The sequence below is a fragment of the Meles meles genome, chromosome 9 (genome assembly GCF_922984935.1).
Source record: "Meles meles chromosome 9, mMelMel3.1 paternal haplotype, whole genome shotgun sequence".
Classification (NCBI taxonomy): Eukaryota; Metazoa; Chordata; class Mammalia; order Carnivora; family Mustelidae; genus Meles; species Meles meles.
The window spans coordinates 24,813,909-24,833,942 of NC_060074.1; the positions used below are offsets into that span (position 1 = coordinate 24,813,909).

The 20,034-nt window shown below is 34.1% G+C and overlaps 1 protein-coding gene across 1 annotated transcript in view; it reads left to right on the forward strand.

Annotated features, from left to right (window-relative positions):
• SPAG16 (sperm associated antigen 16) overlaps window positions 1-20,034 on the forward strand; it is a 1,085,475-nt gene that overhangs the window by 659,894 nt on the left and 405,547 nt on the right. The window contains exon 13 of the mRNA XM_046019197.1: window positions 3,778-3,904. Coding sequence (XP_045875153.1) covers window positions 3,778-3,904 — 127 coding nt within the window. The remainder of the gene's footprint in view (window positions 1-3,777; window positions 3,905-20,034) is intronic.

Consider the following 20,034-nt stretch of genomic DNA (forward strand, 5'->3'; position numbering starts at 1 on the left):
TGAAGATTCTCTGTCCATCTATGAAGGTGTGTATGTACTCTATCCATGGGAGGCATACTTGATAAGAGAATAGGATCACTATAAATATTCAGTTATTCACAGAAATATATATTCTAAAGTATTTACAATGTACTAAATATCAAGAAAATGGAGGTATAAAGAAAAAGTATTCTAGTGAGCCATATTTGTTTTTAGTTGTTCAGCTGAGGTAAAATGTGCATTCAGTAAAATGGAAAGTTATTAAGTGTTCAATTAGATGAGTTTTGGCAAGTGTATATACCTTTGAATTTAATGAAGACATAGACTATTTCTATGACCACAGAAATTTTCCCTAACTTGAAGGAGGGGGGGTGGGGAAAGAACCTACTCCCTATAGCAAACACTTCTGATTTCTGTGACTATACATTATCTGTTCTTGAACTTCATATGAAGGGAATTGTATAATGTGTATACTTATTTGTCTGGATTCTTTCATTCAGTGTTCTAGAAATTAAAGCATATTGTTTCAGTAATCAATAGCTTATTATGTTTCATCATAATCTAGTAAGTTAATACTGAACCACTTCATCTAAAAGGTAAGGACCTTAAAACAATCTGATTCCATGTTTATCTTTATCCTTATGATACTGCTATCTTGCATTTTATATCTGCATATTTAATACACACTCCAACATAATGGTGCTGTCTTTCGTCAGTTTGTCTTTTAAGAATTAGGGGAAAAAGGGTATTTTATATTTACCCACATATTTTTCACTTCAAATGACTGCATTCTTTTCTCTATACAAATGTTTCCATCAGGTATCATTTCCATTCAGTCTGAATAACTTCTTTTCAGCATTTCTTGTTGGAAAGATTAGCTAGTGTTAAATTTTCTCAGCTTTCATTTATCTGAAAATTTATTTCATTCTCATTACGGAAAGTATTTTTAACTGATTATTGAATTTTCAGCCCTTAAACATGTCCTGTTATATTCTGTCTCCTTTTTTTGTTGAGAAGTAAGTTGCTATGTGTCCCATCGTTTCCTATGTGTTATGTTTCTTTTATCTATAGCCACTTAAAGATTTTTGTATTATACTTACGTATATTTTGTCTGTTATTAATCATGCTTGGATTTTGCTGAGCTTCTTGGATCTGTATATTGATATTTTTCACCAAACTGGGTAATGCTGAAAACATTATTTCTTCAGAAATGTGCTACCCCATCTTTCTCTCTTTCCTACTATTCACCTACCTGGAAACCCATTATTTATACATTAGACCAAGTGATATTTCTCTACTGATGACTAATGTATGACCTATGTTTCTTAATATTTTTCTCTGCTTTTCTAATTAGATAATTTCTATTGATCCATATTCAGGTCCACAAATTCTTTTTTCTGCAATTTCTAATCTGCTATTTTGCTCACTCAATAATCTATTTCACATATTGTACTTATTAATTCATCCATGTGCTTCTTTTTTATAGTTTCCATTTATTTTTTGAGATTCTTTATTCACACACCCATTATAACTATCTGTATTTTTTATTCTTATACATATTTCTTTCCTTCTGCCATTTATATTTAACAAGTAACTAGCCCAATAAAATATAAATCATAATAAAAAGAAACCAACCCCAAACTTATGAAGAATTGCAAAAATGGAAGAATAAATTAATATAAACTAAATTCAACTAAAACAGTGCATAAGGAATTACCTAAACACAGTTATCAATAATTCATAGACAGCATTCTATATTTTCAAAGAAATTACAGAAATGCCATTTTTAAGTTTATTTTATATAATAAAACATCAAAAGTGCTAAAGCATTCCATTATCTTTTTATAAGACAGTACATACATATGAAAAGTAAATTAAGAAATATCAGGAAATAAATGAAATAGAAAACATAAAAGCTTTTGATGGCTCACACACACACAAAGAAAAATAAGCACAATTGATAATTATAAAGAACAGGTGTGAAAAATTAAAACTTTATATATAGGGATAGAAGTGTCATAGACAAAATGTTAAATGTAGAGACAGAGACAAAATAAAAATAAAACATAGTTGGAAATTAAACATAGTTGGTATTTCCAAAGAAAAAAATTGGAATAAATGGAACAATCAAAGTTTAAGAATAATAGATGGAAATTTCTATCAAGTCAGGCAATGATAAAATTTCTGAACTGCAGTGTTTGTGAAAGATCTATGAGAGTTATTGCACATAGAAAACAAATCATCCACAAAGGTAGTTGGGCAGAAATGGGAAGAGAGATTAGGTTGTCCTCAGACTTTGCCTGTGGCATGAACAGGGGAGCATTTCTTTACAGAAATTTGAGAACTGATGATGTCAGATATTATAGCCAGTCAAAATTGCTCATGAGGTACTAAATGATCAAGAAAATGTAAAAAGTATGTGTGCAGAGGAGTCATTTAAATATATATTTAATAAAAACTGGGAGGATGGGGTGGGAGGCACTAAACAACTATGAGATTTGTGATTATTGATCAAATATGTGTTATGATTTTTGATGTAATATTAACAATATGATTTCAAAGAATTGGAAGGTGGGTAAAAGAAAAGTGGGAGGAATTATACATTTGTTCATTTCCTTTTTTAATTATACTTTTCTGCAAGTGAAAAAATAATTTAACATAATTTTAATATTTTTTTAATGCTAGGCTGTCTTTTAGAGAATGATATCTCATAATAATAAAATATTTACTTGACTGGGCAATGCCTTTAATTCTGCTTGTTTTGTTTTATGGTTAAATTCTATATAACTTAATGTAATAATTCACTATTTTTTTTTCTTGAGAGAGAGAAAGAGTATGTGCACAAGTGGGGGAAGGGACAAAGAGAAAATCTTAAACAGGCACCACGCTCAGTGTGGAGCCTGATGCAGAGCTCCTCTCACCACCTTGAGATCATGACCTGAGCCTAAATCAAAAGTCACACACTTAACCAAGTGAGCTACCCAGCTGCCTGAATAATTTACACCTTTAACAAAATAATATATATTCTTATTTTTCTGTAAAATCTCTCTCTATCTCTCCATGAGCTATGGAGAACAATTACTGTTCTGGAACAATTGCCCTAATAGTTAAAGATGATTATTTCAATAAAATGGGCTTTCGAGTACAAACCTTTAAAGAAATGTGTTGTACTTGTATTTTGGGAATTGTTAGAAAATAGCAGGTAAATTTTCTAAGTGAAATTGGATTTCATTATTTTCTTTTCTTTGCATATTCCTTTATTAGATGGGGAAAATTTTTATGTAGTCATTTCATGAGAAGGAGTAAATGACACAGTATAAAGATGGCTTTACCAAATGACTTTAAATTAAAGTTAACTTAAATTTAGTCAGTTTTATGCAACTAATTCTATAAAGTGCTTAAGATACAAGGTGACTATAGAATTTTCCTTTAAAATGTGGTTCTTGGACGCCTGGGTGGCTCAGAGGTTTAAGCTGCTGCCTTCGGCTCAGGTCATGATCTCAGGGGCCTGGGATCGAGTCCCGCATCGGGCTCTCTGCTCAGCAGGGAGCCTGCTTCCCTCTCTCTCTCTCTCTCTGCCTGCCTCTCTGCCTGCTTGTGATCTCTCTCTGTCAAATAAATAAATAAAATCTTAAAAAAAAAATAAAATAAAATGTGGTTCTTGTACATTTTTGCCATTTATAAAACTACCTTGTGCCTCAGATACTTGAGTTATCTTCATTAGCACTGTGTAGACAGCACAGGAAACATTTAGGTGCTAACTCCTGAAATGTGAACTCTTCATTTCTCTCTATACAGCGAAAGATGCAGATACACTTTGTACGGACATACAGATTCTGTGAACAGCATTGAGTTTTTTCCTTGCTCCAACACTCTTCTCACTGGTTCTGCAGATAAGTCCCTGTCTATATGGGATGCAAGAACAGTAAGTAAATTACTAGCCCTTTTTCTAAGTTTTGATAAGTCAAATCACTCTTGGTCATTCTTTAGGTATGAGGTACAACTTATAAAGTGTGTCCAAGAATGGTAGTAAGTTCCTATTTACAAGATCTTAATGTATTCCTCTCTACCCTGCCTCCTAACTGTAAGGCTTATAAAAATAACGCAACTACTTCATTAAACATTAATTCAACAATTACTGAGATAGAATTTCTGCTGGTGCAGGGAATGTGAAAGGGGAACGCATATTGCTTTCCCTTAAGGATCCTGTAGCAAAGAGAAACAAGAGATTATCTTAATGCAGTGAGATATGTTTTTAAATGGAAGAACATATAAGGTACAGGAGGAAAGCAAGAACTGTTATTTGCCTAAAAGAGTATGGATGGTTTCCAAGAGGAGTTTGTGCTTGAGCTGAGATGTGGACATACCAGGTAGTTTTGAGAAGGGTGGATTCCGGGAATGGTTAGTACAAAGCAATGGAAATATGAGGCTACAATAGCATGTTCTAGGAATAATGGTATGCATGAATAGAGTTTACGGAAGAAGAAAGAAATGGCAGGGAAGAATATACAGATAGACAAGGACAAGATCATGAAATATCTGACTCAGGTTTTATAGTGTTTCAGAGGGAAACTGTTAGAATGTGAAGGAAGCAGGGTAGTATAATCAAATTTGCCTTTAAGTAAGACTAATATAATATGGTAGTTGAGTAAACGAGTTAGTTTTATTGAGGAAGCTGGTACAACAGGCTGTGAACGGATAGGAATTTGAGCTGGGAGACTTACAAAAACTGGGGGGAATAGATTAAAGTCAGGAGGTTTAACTCTCGGAATTTTTTTAAAAAGTATTTTATTTATTTATTTGAGAGAGAGAGAACACACGCTATGGGGAGGGGCAGAGGAAGAGGAAAAAGCAGACTCCTCACTGAGCAGGGAGCAAGACACAGGGCTCAATCCCAGGAGCCTGAGATCTTAACCTGAGCCAGAGGCAGATGATTAACTGACTAAGCCACCCAGATGCCCCAACTCTCAGAATTTGAAGAGTGATTGGAGGTAGAGATTATGGGAGGAGAACGTGTGTAAGGTGACAAGCTGTGTCAGTTTGTCCAAGACTGAAAAATCTCTTGGGTCATGAGACTTTCAGTGGTAAAACCAGACAGTCCTAACTCACTGTTGCTTCAACAGAGAAACAGATGTAAAGAAATGTTGGGTATTTTTTTTTTAAGATTTTATCTATTTATTTGACAGACAGAGATCACAAGTAGGCAGAGAGGCAGGCAGAGAGAGAGGAGGAAGCAGGCTCACCGCTGAGCAGAGAGCCCAATGCGGGGCTCGATCCCAGGACCCGGGATCATGACCTGAGCCGAAGGCAGAGGCTTTAACCCACTGAGCCACCCAGGCACCCCAAGAAATGATGGGTATTAAAGAGGGCATGTGCTGTGATAAGCACTGCGTGTTATATGCAACTAATGAATCATTGAACAGTACATCAATAAAACTAATGGTGTACTATATGTTAGCTAACTGAACATAATAAAAAAAAATTAAATGGAGACAGAAGGTGGGAACTCATTTTCAAACACTTTGGATGTGAAGATGAAGAGAAGAAAAGGCTATATAGCTCTAGGGTCAAAATAAAAACAAAGGGTCCTTCTTTGTTCAGATAGCAAACAGCAGGCTTATTTGTGTAGGGAAAGAGCAGGGGAGGAGAAAGGGATTGAAGACAGAGGAAAGAGAAAATGTAGCTTAGAGGCTGATTGAGCACAGATTTTAGTAATTTGAGAAATGCCAAGATATGCAAAACAAGGTCTCCATATCCTTTCTTAGCAACCTTTGATGAGGATAACAAAGAAAAAAGGACTCCAGGAGACTATACAAAAAAGAAGAAATATGCGTAGTTTCTGATTTCTAGGTCAGTAAAGAAATACAACTTAAAATTTCTCCCATTTATCTTCACATAGAAGACACATGACTAACATCAATAAAGGAATATGATGATGAACATACAAATGGTGGGACTAGCAATCCATTTCAATATGGAAGGCCCAGTTTAGTGTTTTGAGACAAATTAATTTGGGATGAATAGAGAACAAGAAGTCCTCAGGTTCACATATTACAGAAAAAGACTAGAAATGTCTTAGGCACCAACTTTTCATGTTGCAGAAATTCAGACTTCCAACGAAGCAGAAGTCAAAAGGCACTAGGGGAAAAGTGTGTCAGGCATGACTTAATAGAATCAGAATGACTCTTGTTGAGTACATAGGTCCCGCAGCCTCCTCGTTGCTTTAAAGTAGCTTAGATCCTGATGCAGCAGAGTTCACTCCTGCTAATGGAGCATCGAAGGAAAAGAAAGATTTTCAAATGCATTTAGCCTAAATGCTTAGATGTGAAGTGCATATAAAAGCAATTGGTAAAGGAAAACCCATAGAGAAAATATTAATTTAGCAGTGACCTAAATTTTGTGTTCATTTTCTCTTGATTTCAGGGTTCCCCCCCAAAAAAGTGCTATAACTGAATATTCTCAGAAAACATGTCTCTTATTTATTTCCACTCATATGAAAAACTGAAGCACTAATGCTTAGGAGTAAAATTGTTCTTGTTGGGAGGGGGGCAAACCATAAATGACTCTTAATCTCACAAAACAAACTGGGGGTTGCTGGGGGGAGGTGGGATTGGGAGAGGGGGAGGGGGCTATGGACATTGGGGAGGGTAAGTGCTATGGTGAGTGCTGTGAAGTGTGTAAACTTGGCGATTCACAGACCTGTACCCCTGGGGATAAAAATACATTATGTGTTTATTAAAAAAAAAAAAAATTTGGAAGGGGAGGCGAACCATAAGAGACTATGGACTCTGAAAAACAACCTGAGGGTTTTGAAGGGTCAGGGGTGGGAGGTTGGGGGAACAGGTGGTGGGTAATGGGGAGGGCACGTTTTGCATGGAGCACTGGGTGTTGTGCAAAAAGAATGAATACTGTTACGCTGAAAAAATAAATAAAATGGAAAAAAGTAAAAAAAAAAAAAAAAGAGAGAAGCTGCCTCTACATATATGCCTTAAATGCACAGAGCTGTGTACTGATGGTAGCCTTCCTACCTGATGTTGCAAGCTCTGTTTGTATTGTTCTTATTCCCCATGGTATCTCTGAGAGCAGAAAAAAGAAATTCGCCACAGAACAGGGCCTTTAGTATACATGAGCATAGCACTGGATTAAATGTATGTTCATAGAAAGGTTGTGAATCTCAAAAGTATCTCATAGTTCATATAAATATAATTACATGTATTAAGTTGGTTTTATTGGCAAATTAAAATTTATATTACTATGCTTGCTGGTATGAAATTAATTAATACTAGGGAGCTTCTGGGGGACTCGGTCGTTTAAGCATCTGACTCTTGATTTTGGCTCAGGTCATATTTCAGGGTTGAAATGAGATCAAGCCCCGCCTTGGAATCCGTGCTCAGTGGGGAGTCCATTGGAGATTCTCTCCTTCTCCCTCTACTCTTACCCTTGCTCATGTGCTCATGTACTCACTCTCTCTGTCACATAAATAAATAAATCTTAAATAAATAAATAAATAAATAAATGTAAGTTAATACTAGGAAAAGGACTCTAAAATATTTTGATGTGAATGAAATGTTGTTCATAAATGATAGTAAATGCATCATTGATTAGAAATAAAACCATTTAATGAGTGTATTTTCTGAAAACATTTTCAAAACAGATAGTAAAAATATTTAAATTTGCATTATGTAATTTAGAATTAGCATGTAAAACAAAGAGAAATTCACTTATTTTATTAATAATTAAACAATGAACTTATGAACTAAAATATTAATATAAAATTCTACAAATAATATACTTTAGAATTTTTTAAATTAAATTTAATTTTTTTTCAGTGTTCCAGAATTCACTGTTTATGCACCACACCCAGTGCTCCATGCAATACGTGCCCTCCTTAATACCCACCACCAGGCTCACCCAACCCCCCATCCCCCTCCCCTCCAAAACTCTCAGTTTGTTTCTCAGAGTCCACAGTCTCTCATGGTTTGTTTCCCCCTCCAATTTCTCCCAACATCTTTAGAATTAACATTTAGAATTAAATTGTTTAGAAATAAACAATCTTTAGAATTAAACAACAAAGTCACAACTTTAGAATTAAACAAAATTGTTTTACTAAATTTCCATTAGGCAGTCCTAGTGATTTTGCTTCATATCCACCTCATTTATTTAAAACATAAAATAAAGAAAACCTTGAAAAAACTAATTTTAATTATATATATGTATAAACATATATATATATTTTTAAAAATACATGTTATATGTTGTGGATATCATATGAAATTATTCGCTGTCTGAACCATCCCAATGGTTTATGAAAGAGTTAAAAGGGAAATTTATATTTGTAGTTGAATATTAAGAGCTATTGAAAGAGAAAAGCAGGATAGCTATAGTTTCTACCGAGAGTAAAAACTATATGACGTTATTGATATGGATGGCACTGTTTGGTCTTGTAACATGAACTGCATCTGTAGTATGCCAGTATTCTTCTTCTTTATAAGTTTTAGATTATGTTAATTCTTTGGTAAGGATAAATTGTCTGGTTACACTGAAAGTCTGAACCTAAAAGGAGATGAATGGCTTCCCTCTCTTCTTAGTAAAGCAAGGACAGCCCATTTTGTCACCTCAGTGTGATCAATTACTACTGAGACATCCTCTAAAATATTTTTTGATGAAACATGAAAATGACAAGTGGATTATATTCCTATAAATTAATTTTAAACCTTTTTCTCCCATTTCCAAACATATACTAGTCTTAAATCATTAACCTAATCTAACAGCTTATTGTCAAAGATAATGAATGTAGAGACCTCTAAGTCAGTCTCTAAGTCAACTGGACAGTTCAGCTCTGAATTCTGTGGGAGATGAGGATAAGGATATAAATCTCTATAATTACCAAATGGAGGCTATTAAATAGCTTGCAGTTTGAAAACTCATGAACTTGTTCTGTTTTAAAGAATGACATGCAGAAAGAGTATTTTTCCCCTCGAAGTTATGAAACAGTGAAATTATTTTATTAAAATTGAAAAATAAGATTGTTACAGTGCCAGAAAATGATGTATAATATAGGACATTTAATGAATACTTACAAGGACCTCTCAAAAAGGGACATAAAAAAATCCCAACATATATCAGTGATTTGAAAGCTCATTCAAAATAAATGCAATGAGATTTTTAATCATTCACAAGTCCAATGAAAATATTAAGCTTTAAATTTTTTTTTTCTTAAGAATGCATTCACTATATAGTAAAACATAGAATGGGATAAATAATACATCTCTGAGTTGTTCAGACCTGGGATGGCAACAGTCAGAACTGCTGACATTTTGTCTCTTGTGAAGAATTGGACAGAGAGAGTTCATGGCCAGGACTGCCTTTGGTGGCTGTGCCTTGCCCCCTAGACTAACCTCAGGCTTTTATCCAACATACAATGTTGTCTTGACTTAGCTTTAGCCAGAATATCCAGTAACTGATCACTGTGAATTCCTGTAAAGTGGAAAAACTAAGAACTCACCAAAAAGTTATACTGTTAGGTCCTATCTGGTGCCTGGCCCTGTGTTAACTCCATAGTTCAACCTGCACCCTGCATACACCTCTTGGTTTCCCTTGATGGGATCTCATGAACTCTCAGAGGAGCCTATCATTTGTTGGAAGCTGAAACTGTGGAAGTAAATGCAGAGCTTGCACCTTCTCTCTCTAGGTTTTATTCCTCAGGCACATTCAATTTAGCAACCCGTATTGAAGATCTTTTTGCCGCATAACATCTTTGGTTCAGGATTCTTGATTGTGACAGAGTCCCTGCCATCAGTGAACACATAGTCTATTAATTACTGTGCAGTGCTAATAAGGATAAAAAGATACACACACACACACATAAAGAAAAGTTATTTTAAAATACTGTAGTAATTGCTATATATAACTATGCCTTTCGCTTTTTGTATCAAAGCTCACTATTCCAAGAGGTGATATGATGACTCACACTGATTGGATACCTCCTATGTGCCATCACTGCACCTATACCATCTATGTAATGCTTACTGGAATTACCATTCTTGTCTATATTAAACATTGAAAAAAACAAAGGCTCAGAAGGGTAAAACATATTGCCTGAGATGAGCCAACTGGCAGTGGCAGCATGAGGAAGTAGGCTGGTTCTCCAGCCTCAGCTCTCTATTGTATTTTTGTTGGGTCTCACTGAAAATCAGTATAGTGTTAAAATGACATTTCAGTGGGAAAAGATGATTTCCTCTGCCTGTATTTCCCAAAATATTGGCTTACCACAGTAATTCAGTAATTCACAAGTCAGATCTATTGCTTAGACTTAGCAACCATCAGAGCTGCAAATGATGCCTTACAGATACAAAACTCCAAGGGAAAAAGTGCATTATGGTCTGTAGCTATCAGTTTGGATACTGGATTTTCAAATTCATCCACCAATTATGCAAAGACATTTTTGTTAAGATTTTCCTAGGCATTTTTCTCATTCTGAGGTTGATTGATTGGTCTTATAAACTAATCAGAAGTTGTCAAATACAAACAATGTGGTACCAACAGATATGTCTGAGAAAATAAATGTACTTAATTGTGTTTCTATAGAATCCTGGGTTTATGTCCTAAATTATCTCTTTGGTTATATCAGATAGTGCAGGACAGTGGTAGCAAACAGACATTCTGAGTATTCAAATCCAAGTTCGGCTCCTTATCAGCATTGTGGCTTTTGCCATAATTGCCTAAAATCTTTGTGCCTCAATGTCCTCATTTGTGAAAGGTGGAAGGTAGTAGTACCTATAACATTAAAGTGTGATGGAGATTAAATAAGGAATCATATAAAATGCTTAGTAGTTTGACTGATATAAGAACTTAATATATTTCAGAGATTCTTATATTAGCTGATATATATCATATTATAGTTGTTTGCTTACTCATATTTGTCTGTCATGTAACTCTGAGCTTTCTTCTCTACTTTTGCAATTTTTGGCATAATAGGTGCTCAGTAGATGTTGGAAGGAAGGGAGGGAAGGGGAAAAAACCATTAATCAGATGTTTTTCTTTTCAGGCCAGAAAAGCATTTTACCTGAAAAATCAACTGTTTTCTAAAAATAAAAAATAAAAAATAAGTATTTTGATACACAATAAAACAATCATATATTAAATAAGTTAATTTAGTGTAATGTTATTTCAAAAGATTGTGATTTAACTCATAAAGTGCTGCATTTCTTTTTCTCTGTACAGCTCATAAAATTTGACTCATAAAATCTGACATTGCCTCATGTATATCACAAATATATCATTCGTTTTCTCTTATCTTTTTTTAATTAACAAAAATAGTGTTGCAGTGGCCATCAATGGAAAAACCAGACTTTTGTTTGTGGGTGCCAGGCTTTGAAAAAAATGTCATATTTCAATGGAAACAATGATTAATCACTATGTGTTTCTAATTGAAACAGATAGAGTAGTTTTATGCAATTATTTCAGTTCTGTAAGAGTTAGAAATAACTCTTTCATAATTCATGTAGTTCATTTAAATTTAATTCAATAAAGATGTATAAAGTTGTGGTGTAAGTGGGCATAACAGTAAGTAAAATCTCTAACCAGTTGTTTAGGAAAAAAATATTTTCAATAACACTTCACTCTTGTCATAGCTAAGGCATCCTTTGCATTGTCTTTTCTATTGAATTGTCTGGATTGAATTGCATTCTACAATTGGAGGGATCAATACAAAAGAAAAATACCAGGTATTATAAACTTGTCCTTTGAATAAAAATAACAGGAGCTAAATCTCAAAAACTTGTCCCTATATGATTACTCAATTTTTTAAAATATTTTATTTATTTGACAGACAGAGATCACAAGTAGGCAGAGAGGCAGACAATGAGAGAGGGAACCAGTCTCCTTGCTGAGCAGAGAGCCTGATGCAGGACTCAATCCCAGGACCCTGGGACCATGACCTGAGCCGAAAGCAGAGGCTTTAACCCACTGAGCCACCCAGGTGCCCCTGATTACTCAATTTTTATTTCATTGCTGAAATGGGTCATTTGTATCACTTTAAAGGTATATTATTAACAGAGATATTATCATCTAGGAAGGTATGAAATTTTGATATAGATAGGTCATTTCCTCTTGTATTCCTTAGTAATAGCTGTCGTAAAAATAACTAGTGTTTATTCTGGCAGGTAGTTTAGACACATGACTTGAACATTACAAACAATATCTCATATTAGAGAATATGTTCACCATGTTATAGATGAAGACAATGATGTTCAGAGGTGTTAAAAAAGTTTTTCAAAGGTCCACAGCTAAATGGTGGTCTTAAGATTGCAATCCTGGGGGCACTTGGGTGGCGCAGCTTGTTAAGGGTCAGACCCGTGGTTCTGGCTCTGGTCATGAATTCAGTGTCATGAGATAGAGCCCTGCGGTAGGCTCTGCATTCAGTACAGTTGGCTTGAGATTCTCTCCCCTCTTTATCTACCCCTCCTGCTTGCGCTCTCTCTTCCTCTTTCTCTTCCTCTCTCTCTCTTTCTCTTTCTTTCTCAAACAAATAAAGCTTTAAAAAAAAAATAAAAGATTGCAACCCTGTTCCTTCTGACATGAAAGGCCATGTCCCTTTACTGCTACTTGTTATCTCTATGTTATTTGATGACATTAATTTAACCTGATTATTAAAAGGCATTTGTAAATATCTGTCTATGACACTGAGTTGGGTAGTGTCCCAAATAAAATGAAAACCCTCCAAATCTAATTTAGCTTCATTACCTTGTCTCCTTTATCATAATGTACATTCTTAGGGAAGAGTAAGGGTAAATGCAAGGTAAAGCATAATTAGTTATCCTCGTGTGTATCCTTGTAGAAATCCTACAATGCATGCCAAAGTTAAAAGGAGATTTGTTATATTCCACTTTTGAATAAATTAAATGACTGTTTCTTACTTTTACTCAGATTTCCAGTGAAATTATATGGATAGATGATTGTTGGAAAGTTAAAGCCAAAGGAGGCACAGATATCATCTTTTAGATGTGATAGAACCTAGGTGTGGTCTCTTGGAAAAAAATAAATTTTTGGACCTATTTGAATTGAATAAAATGTGGGGTTATCCTGTAAGACTATTGAGGGCACCTTACTTATAGACTGTGTTTGACCAGAAGGAAATCCCAGTGGATTGCTTCTACCCTTTCTGCCTTGAGTACACTGTAGAGAAAACATAGAATCCTAAACCAGATAGACTGGACTTGTTTTTGTTTTTTTTTGTTTGTTTGTTTTGTTTTTGTTTTTTCTATCAAATTTTTTATTTATTTCTTATTTTTTATAAACATATAATGTGTTTTTATCCCCAGGGGTACAGGTCTGTGAATCGCCAGGTTTATACACTTCACAGTACTCACCATAGCACATACCCTCCCCAATGTCCATAACCCCCCTTCCCCTCTCCCAACCCCACCTCCCCCCAGCAACCCCCAGTTTGTTTTGTGAGATTAAGAGTCACTTATGGTATGGGGGGTTAGGGGGATAGGAGTAGACTGGAGTTTTAATCCAGATTCTGTCACTTTCTAGTTGTATGTAATAAAACATGATGTTTAATACCTGTGAAGTTTAACATTTTCTTTTTAATAGAACTAATAATTAAATCACAGTGTTAACACTAGGAATATGTATTTTGAAGTTAAAAAATGAAGTCATCTTTCCCTTGATTGGTAGCTGAGAATGCTACTAGCAAGTCTTCTCATGATTTGTAGTTCTGTCTCTTTGGTTGATGAGTTAAATGGTGCTTAATGAAATTGAACAAGTCCATTGCAGATTGCTTTACCCAGTGTTTTGTCTGTTGATGTCACTTTCAGTAACTCAGTGACTGTAATTCATTGCATCAATTTGTAATTCCACCATCCCTATGATGTTTATTTGACCTATCTTGCTTGCAGTCCCCTAATTTCAGTTTAACATATAGAAATTACTTAGGAATAAGCTTGTCACTTGTTATTTATTCTTTTATACATTCAACCCATTAAAGCTTCAGTAATGATGACTTGGCTGTGTTTCAAGATAGTCTTAACTTAGAATTCATTGTAGCACTACATGTTAATTATCATTTTTAGGTACCATTGATGAAATTAGAAATTAAAAGCAGCATTTTTTGGCAAGAGTTTCTGGCATCCTACTGTGGTTGTGATCAGTGTAAGGTAAAACTACACCTCTTGTTATATAGATCTACAGAACCAGAAAATTAACAGTTAATTAAAATGCATTTCTAATGGATAATCATGAACACTCCATATAATCATTTATTTGACCATTAATTATACTCAAGCCTTTCATTCAATGAAGAAAATACTAGAAAAAAAAGACAACCCACCTTGTGCGCCCTCCCCTTTCTTCATCACATACAGAGATTACCTGGATTCTTAGTACACTTATATAAATTCAGATACTTTATTTTGTGGCATTTATATATTCCATACTTAAAAGCAAAACCATTTCAAATTTAGTCATACAACAAAATTAAATTATAAGATTCTGTAAAAGATACAATAAAATGGTCATTTGTTGTTTATTTGACTGCCTAGCAGCCAAGACATACTCTCCTCTGGGGAAAAACTAGCAGTATATGAAATTTATCATGAGGCAGGACTGAAATGTCTGTTGTTGTTTGTTGTTGTTCTTTTTTGTTAGTTTGTTTTTGTGGTTTCTAGGAAGTTAGCAAATGGGCGTGCCCATCTAGAACTTTGAATTTGGAGAGAATAATGCTGTGACAGAGGACCAAGGAGGAAATTGTTTGTGGTTGAAATATTACTGAGAGTTCATACTTAGAGGAAGTGTCTTAGCCAGATGTTAGGAATTTGACAGTGTTTACTGCAACTTAGTTTCCTTTAGTTCTTTTTTTTTTTAAATAACAAATTATTTTTTTTCTCTTTTTGGGGAATTGAGGGAGTTAGCAAAATAAATTTCTGTTGCTTACATTCATGAATCCTAAAGAATACACACCTAAAACCCAAATAATATCAAACGGTTAAAGATGTATTAATACTGAATGAGAGTAATAAGGAAGCATAAATCAACAATAAAAAGGAACCTATGAACTATGGTACTTATGAAGGCCTATAAACCAAAGAAAAATATTTAATACTTAAACATGCATATATGTGTATGTTTCTCCTAATTTATTTATGGGTCAATGAGTAACAGCATCTTAAAATTACAATAGGGAGTTCACTTTATGATAAAATTTATGAGCAACAACTGAAAACATACTTAGGAGAAAGTCATAGTGTTAAATGATTTTATTACTATTTCAGAAAGCCTACAAATAAATAGTCACTTACAATAATAGGAATAATACAATGAAATTAACCACAATATCAGTTAAAAAATAATAAAGACTAAAGAATAATTTAATGGGGGATGAAAAAACAGAATTTGTTGATCTAAAACCTGCTTCTTTGGAAAGTCATTAACAAACCATACTAAGACCTGTTTTGCCTTTACCTCACTATTATTTATTTATTATTATTATTATTAATTTATCATTTTACTATTTCAGTAATGTAGAAAAAATCTAGAGAGAGAGAGATTAAAAGATAATTATTTCCAATAACCTGTTTAGAAAATCCTGAAGAACCAAGAACCAACTCAGAGTTTTAGAACTCATTAAAATGTCATAAAGGTAGCCCAACACAATTAAATAAAAAAGTCAGTAGGTGTCCTTTCTGCTGGCAATACAAAAACAAAAGTTAAAAATACAAATTCACCACATAAACAAAAAATGTACTCTATAAACAAAAATTTTGTGGGGCGCCTGGGTGGCTCAGTGGGTTAAGCCTCTGCCTTCGGCTCAGGTCATCATCTCAGGATCCTGGGATCGAGTCCCACATCGGGCTCTCTGCTCGGCAGGGAGCCTGCTTCCCCTTTCTCTCTGCTCTGCCTCTCTGTCTGCTTGTGATCTCTCTCTGTGTCAAATAAATAAATAAAATCTTAAAAAAAAAAATTTTTGTGTAATATGTAAGAATAAAACTTCATAATAATGAGAAGTAAATAAATGTTGACATACATGTAAGGACATGCCAAGTTCTTTGTTCAAAAGAGACAAATATACCATTTAACTTCTTTATAAGCTAATATATAGGTTTAATGAAATTCTAAGGAAGATCCTGATAACATTTTTGCTTTGGGTCCTTAGGGAAACTGACAAGGTGATTCTAACCTTTATATCTGGAGGAGCAATTGATAAAACTGAGAAAACAACAACAAAGATTGATAAGAAAAACTAGCTTACTAGGTATTAAACTAAAATTAAAAATTACTATGAAATATAAAACTGGGGGCGCCTGGGTGGCTCAGCGGGTTAAAGCCTCTGCCTTCAGCTCAGGTCATGATCCCGGGGTGCTGGGATCGAGCCCCGCGTCGGGCTCTCTGCTTAGCTGGGAGCCTGCTTCCTCCTCTCTCTCTGCCTGCCTCTCTGCCTACTTGTAATCTCTATCTGTCAAATAAATAAATCTTTAAAAAAAAAAAAAGAAATATAAAACTGAAGAAAGATTGACAATTCAATCAATAAAAGAGAAAATAGAGCTATGAAACAGATCCTAACTATGTAGTATATAACAAAAATGCCTGATTCCAAAAGGGAAATCTCTTTGAGTCTTGTAAAAGGAATCAGCTTCGTTCTCATTTTTTTCCTTTCAGCCTTTCCCCCATTTTGGTCTGTTGTTGCTGATTTCCAAATCCCTATCTATCTAAAGACTGGATATCTTTGGACTTTGGGTCTCTGGTTAAAGTTCCATCTACTTCAAGGAGGGGTCATGCCACTGTTCAATCAGTTCTTTTTTTATTATTAACTTAATTTAAGTTAATTTTTATTATTATGTTCAGTTAGTCAACATATAGTACATCATTAGTTTTTGATGTAGTGTTCAATGATTCATGAGTTGCTTATAGAACCCAGTGCTCATCACCACACATCCCCTCCTTAATACGCATCACCCAGTTCTTGCTTTTTAATCTTTTTTCTTTGTTACACAAGTAAAATGTTGCTCAATGTAGAAAATGTGGACTTTTAAAAATACTAAAAACAACCCTAAAGATAACTAATGATAAAGTTTTACTATTATAACCTTTTAGATTTTTAAATTCCTCAGATATTGCTTAAATTAATTCCTAAGTCATCATCGTAGCATTGTGCCATACCTAATAATACATAAGTTAATTAGTCTTCACTCAGTAATAGATCTTGAATATTTTAAATATAAATACATATATATACTCATTCTCATGGATGCATTATAATTAATTAAATAGATACATCACTGTTTGCTTGGACATTCTCTTACTAAAAGATGATTGGATTGTTTCTTAAGTATTTTGTACTCTGAACAAAACTTCAGAAAACATGCTTGCAGGTGCCTTTTTTCACAGTCATCATCTCATCTCCTTGATATGTATTTATAGGTTTTGTAATCTACATTTTAAGAAAGGATTTAAATCATTTCGACAAAGACTCTATAAAAAGTCAACCATAACTACTTATGTATTCCCTCTAGCACTCCATAAGTGTGCCTACTTTTCCACACTCTTGTCACTTTGATTTTACAAATTAGGTAGGCTAGAATTCTCTTGTCAGTGTTTTATTATATAAATATGAGGACCATTGAAATGTCTTATATATTTATTAAACATGTTTGATATGCAGGTTACCACTGACATTTATTTCTACATATTCTGTAATTGATGTTTAAATTATCTGACATAGAATTTTGGACAATTTTTAAAAATTTAGTTTGGTTAACTGGGTTCTTTGTTTTAAATTCAAAGTAGTCAATTATTTTGGCTAAATTTCAGTTATTTAAATTTTTCTTCCTTTGTCTTTGGAAATTAGTGCTTCTTGGAATTTATTATGATACTCTTAATGGTACAATTAGTAATTAAGTGTGTTCTTTAAGTGAACTAAGTATTATATATAGCATATGTAATTGTACATTATATTGTATATAATTATGCATTTTATGTTATAAATATATGTATTATATTATATGTGTATATTTATTATTATACATATATTAGTTGCATATATTATACATAATTAATTCTAATATCACCTTCAAGTTTCCTACTTTCCTCCCAGCTGTTTTCTGGGATGTGTAACATCTGCCTATAGTTGGATGATGGTGTGAGATCAAGGGAACTAGCACACTATTGTACTTCAATTCTCAGATTACACTGAACCAGGCATGTCTTCCCATTATTTTCAGCAGTTATTCTGTGGAGTTTATAGTATCTGACTGTAGAAAATGATGGTGAGTTAGTGAGGAATATGGCATGCAATGCCAAGACAGAAGTCACATATTGTACATCTTGTGTTGGCTTATGGGGTTTGACTCACATTTTTTTTTAAAGATTTTATCTATTTATTTGACAGAGATCACAAGTAGGCAGAGAAGCAGGCAGAGAGAGAAGGGGAAGCAGGCTCCCTGTGGAGCAGAGAGCCAGATGCGGGGCTCGATCCCAGGACCCTGGGATCATGACCTGAGCTGAAGGCAGAGGCTTAACCCACTGAGCCACCCAGGCACCCCTTGACTCACATTTCTATCAAATGTCTTAGTTTATAAAGACCATAGGACTAGGGGTCAGTGGGCAAATGGTGAGAAATGCAGGAAATATCTTCTTTGCCTTTTCAGTCACTCACTATACATCCTGATGTGCAAAGCCTGAACAGGATTCTCAGCTTAGCAAATAAGCATTAGGTTATCCATTAATATTTTTTAAAGTGTTTGCATGCTTTAGTCTCTTTCTGCATCTTTTTATCTTGATATCCAATTATAATTTCATATCAAGTGTCTCAAACCAAGATTTTAATTTAATGTACATTTGATAAAGTTAGAATATATTAAAGGATATTCTTCAATAAGAATTTTCTATATCTCTGATGCAGTGAAACTGAAATTTCTTTTTCTGGTATCCTGTATAATTTTATTATTTCTATTTTGTATGTGAAAGAAATTTTGTTACTCAAAAAAAAGTCATGTATATAGATAAAAACACCCAAAAATCTACTTGTAATATGCTCAATAAACACATAAGTATTAAATGCCTATTATGCAGCAAACACTATTCTAAGTTCTATAGATGTAGTAATTAAAATATAAAAATAAAACAGATAAAAATCTCTGCTGTGGGGAAGATTTTTGGAGAGAGGCAGATAAAAAAATAAATGAGAAGGAAAACTAGTATGTTAGATGATGATACATGTTGTAGAGGGAAAAAATCAGAGAAATAAGAAATATTTGACTGGTGGGGAAGAGGGTTATTGCAATAGCAATTAAGATACAATTTGAACAAAAGCCTAAAGAAGATAGGGAGGGAGCCCTGTAGATATCTGGAGGAAAAGTATTCCAGAGGAAAAAACGTAAGTACAAAACCCTGGGGTGAGAGCATGTCCAGTGTGGCTTTGAGGAACACGCAGGGAGTAACTTGGGTGGGTGAGTAATAGGAACAGCAATTTTGAAAATATGAAATGAAGCCAGAGAAATGTTGGTGGGCAGGAAGTGGGGGCAGGTTACATAATCTTGTAAGTCATTTTGATGTGTTCAGTCTTTACTCAGGGTGATATGGGAAGATATTAGGGAGTTTTGAGGAAAAAAAAGAAAAAAAAAAAGAAAAGGTTTTACCTTTTGTTAGTCTAAAGGTTATGGAGAGGAAAAAGCAGTGGTAGATGCAAAAACATCATGTGTGGTAATTGTACTCCACCTATGCAAAAGATGGCAGCAGCTTGGACTAGACTGAAAGCAGAAAGGACAACATAGCTTAAAAAAAGGAAAAACACGTATATATGAACACACAAAAAGGAAAAGAATAAAAAGAGAAAATGAACAGGAGCTTGGAAAATGTGGAAATGCCCCACAAACAAGACTCACTCTCACCTCATTCTAGCCTTTCCCTCCTTATCCAAACTCTTCAAAGAGGAAACAAATTAGTCACTCAAAAAAGGAAAAATAAGAGAAAAACATATAGTATATTAATAACACATTTATTTTTATTATTTTAGAACTATAGATTGACCTTGCAAATAAGCTTTGTCAATTTGTA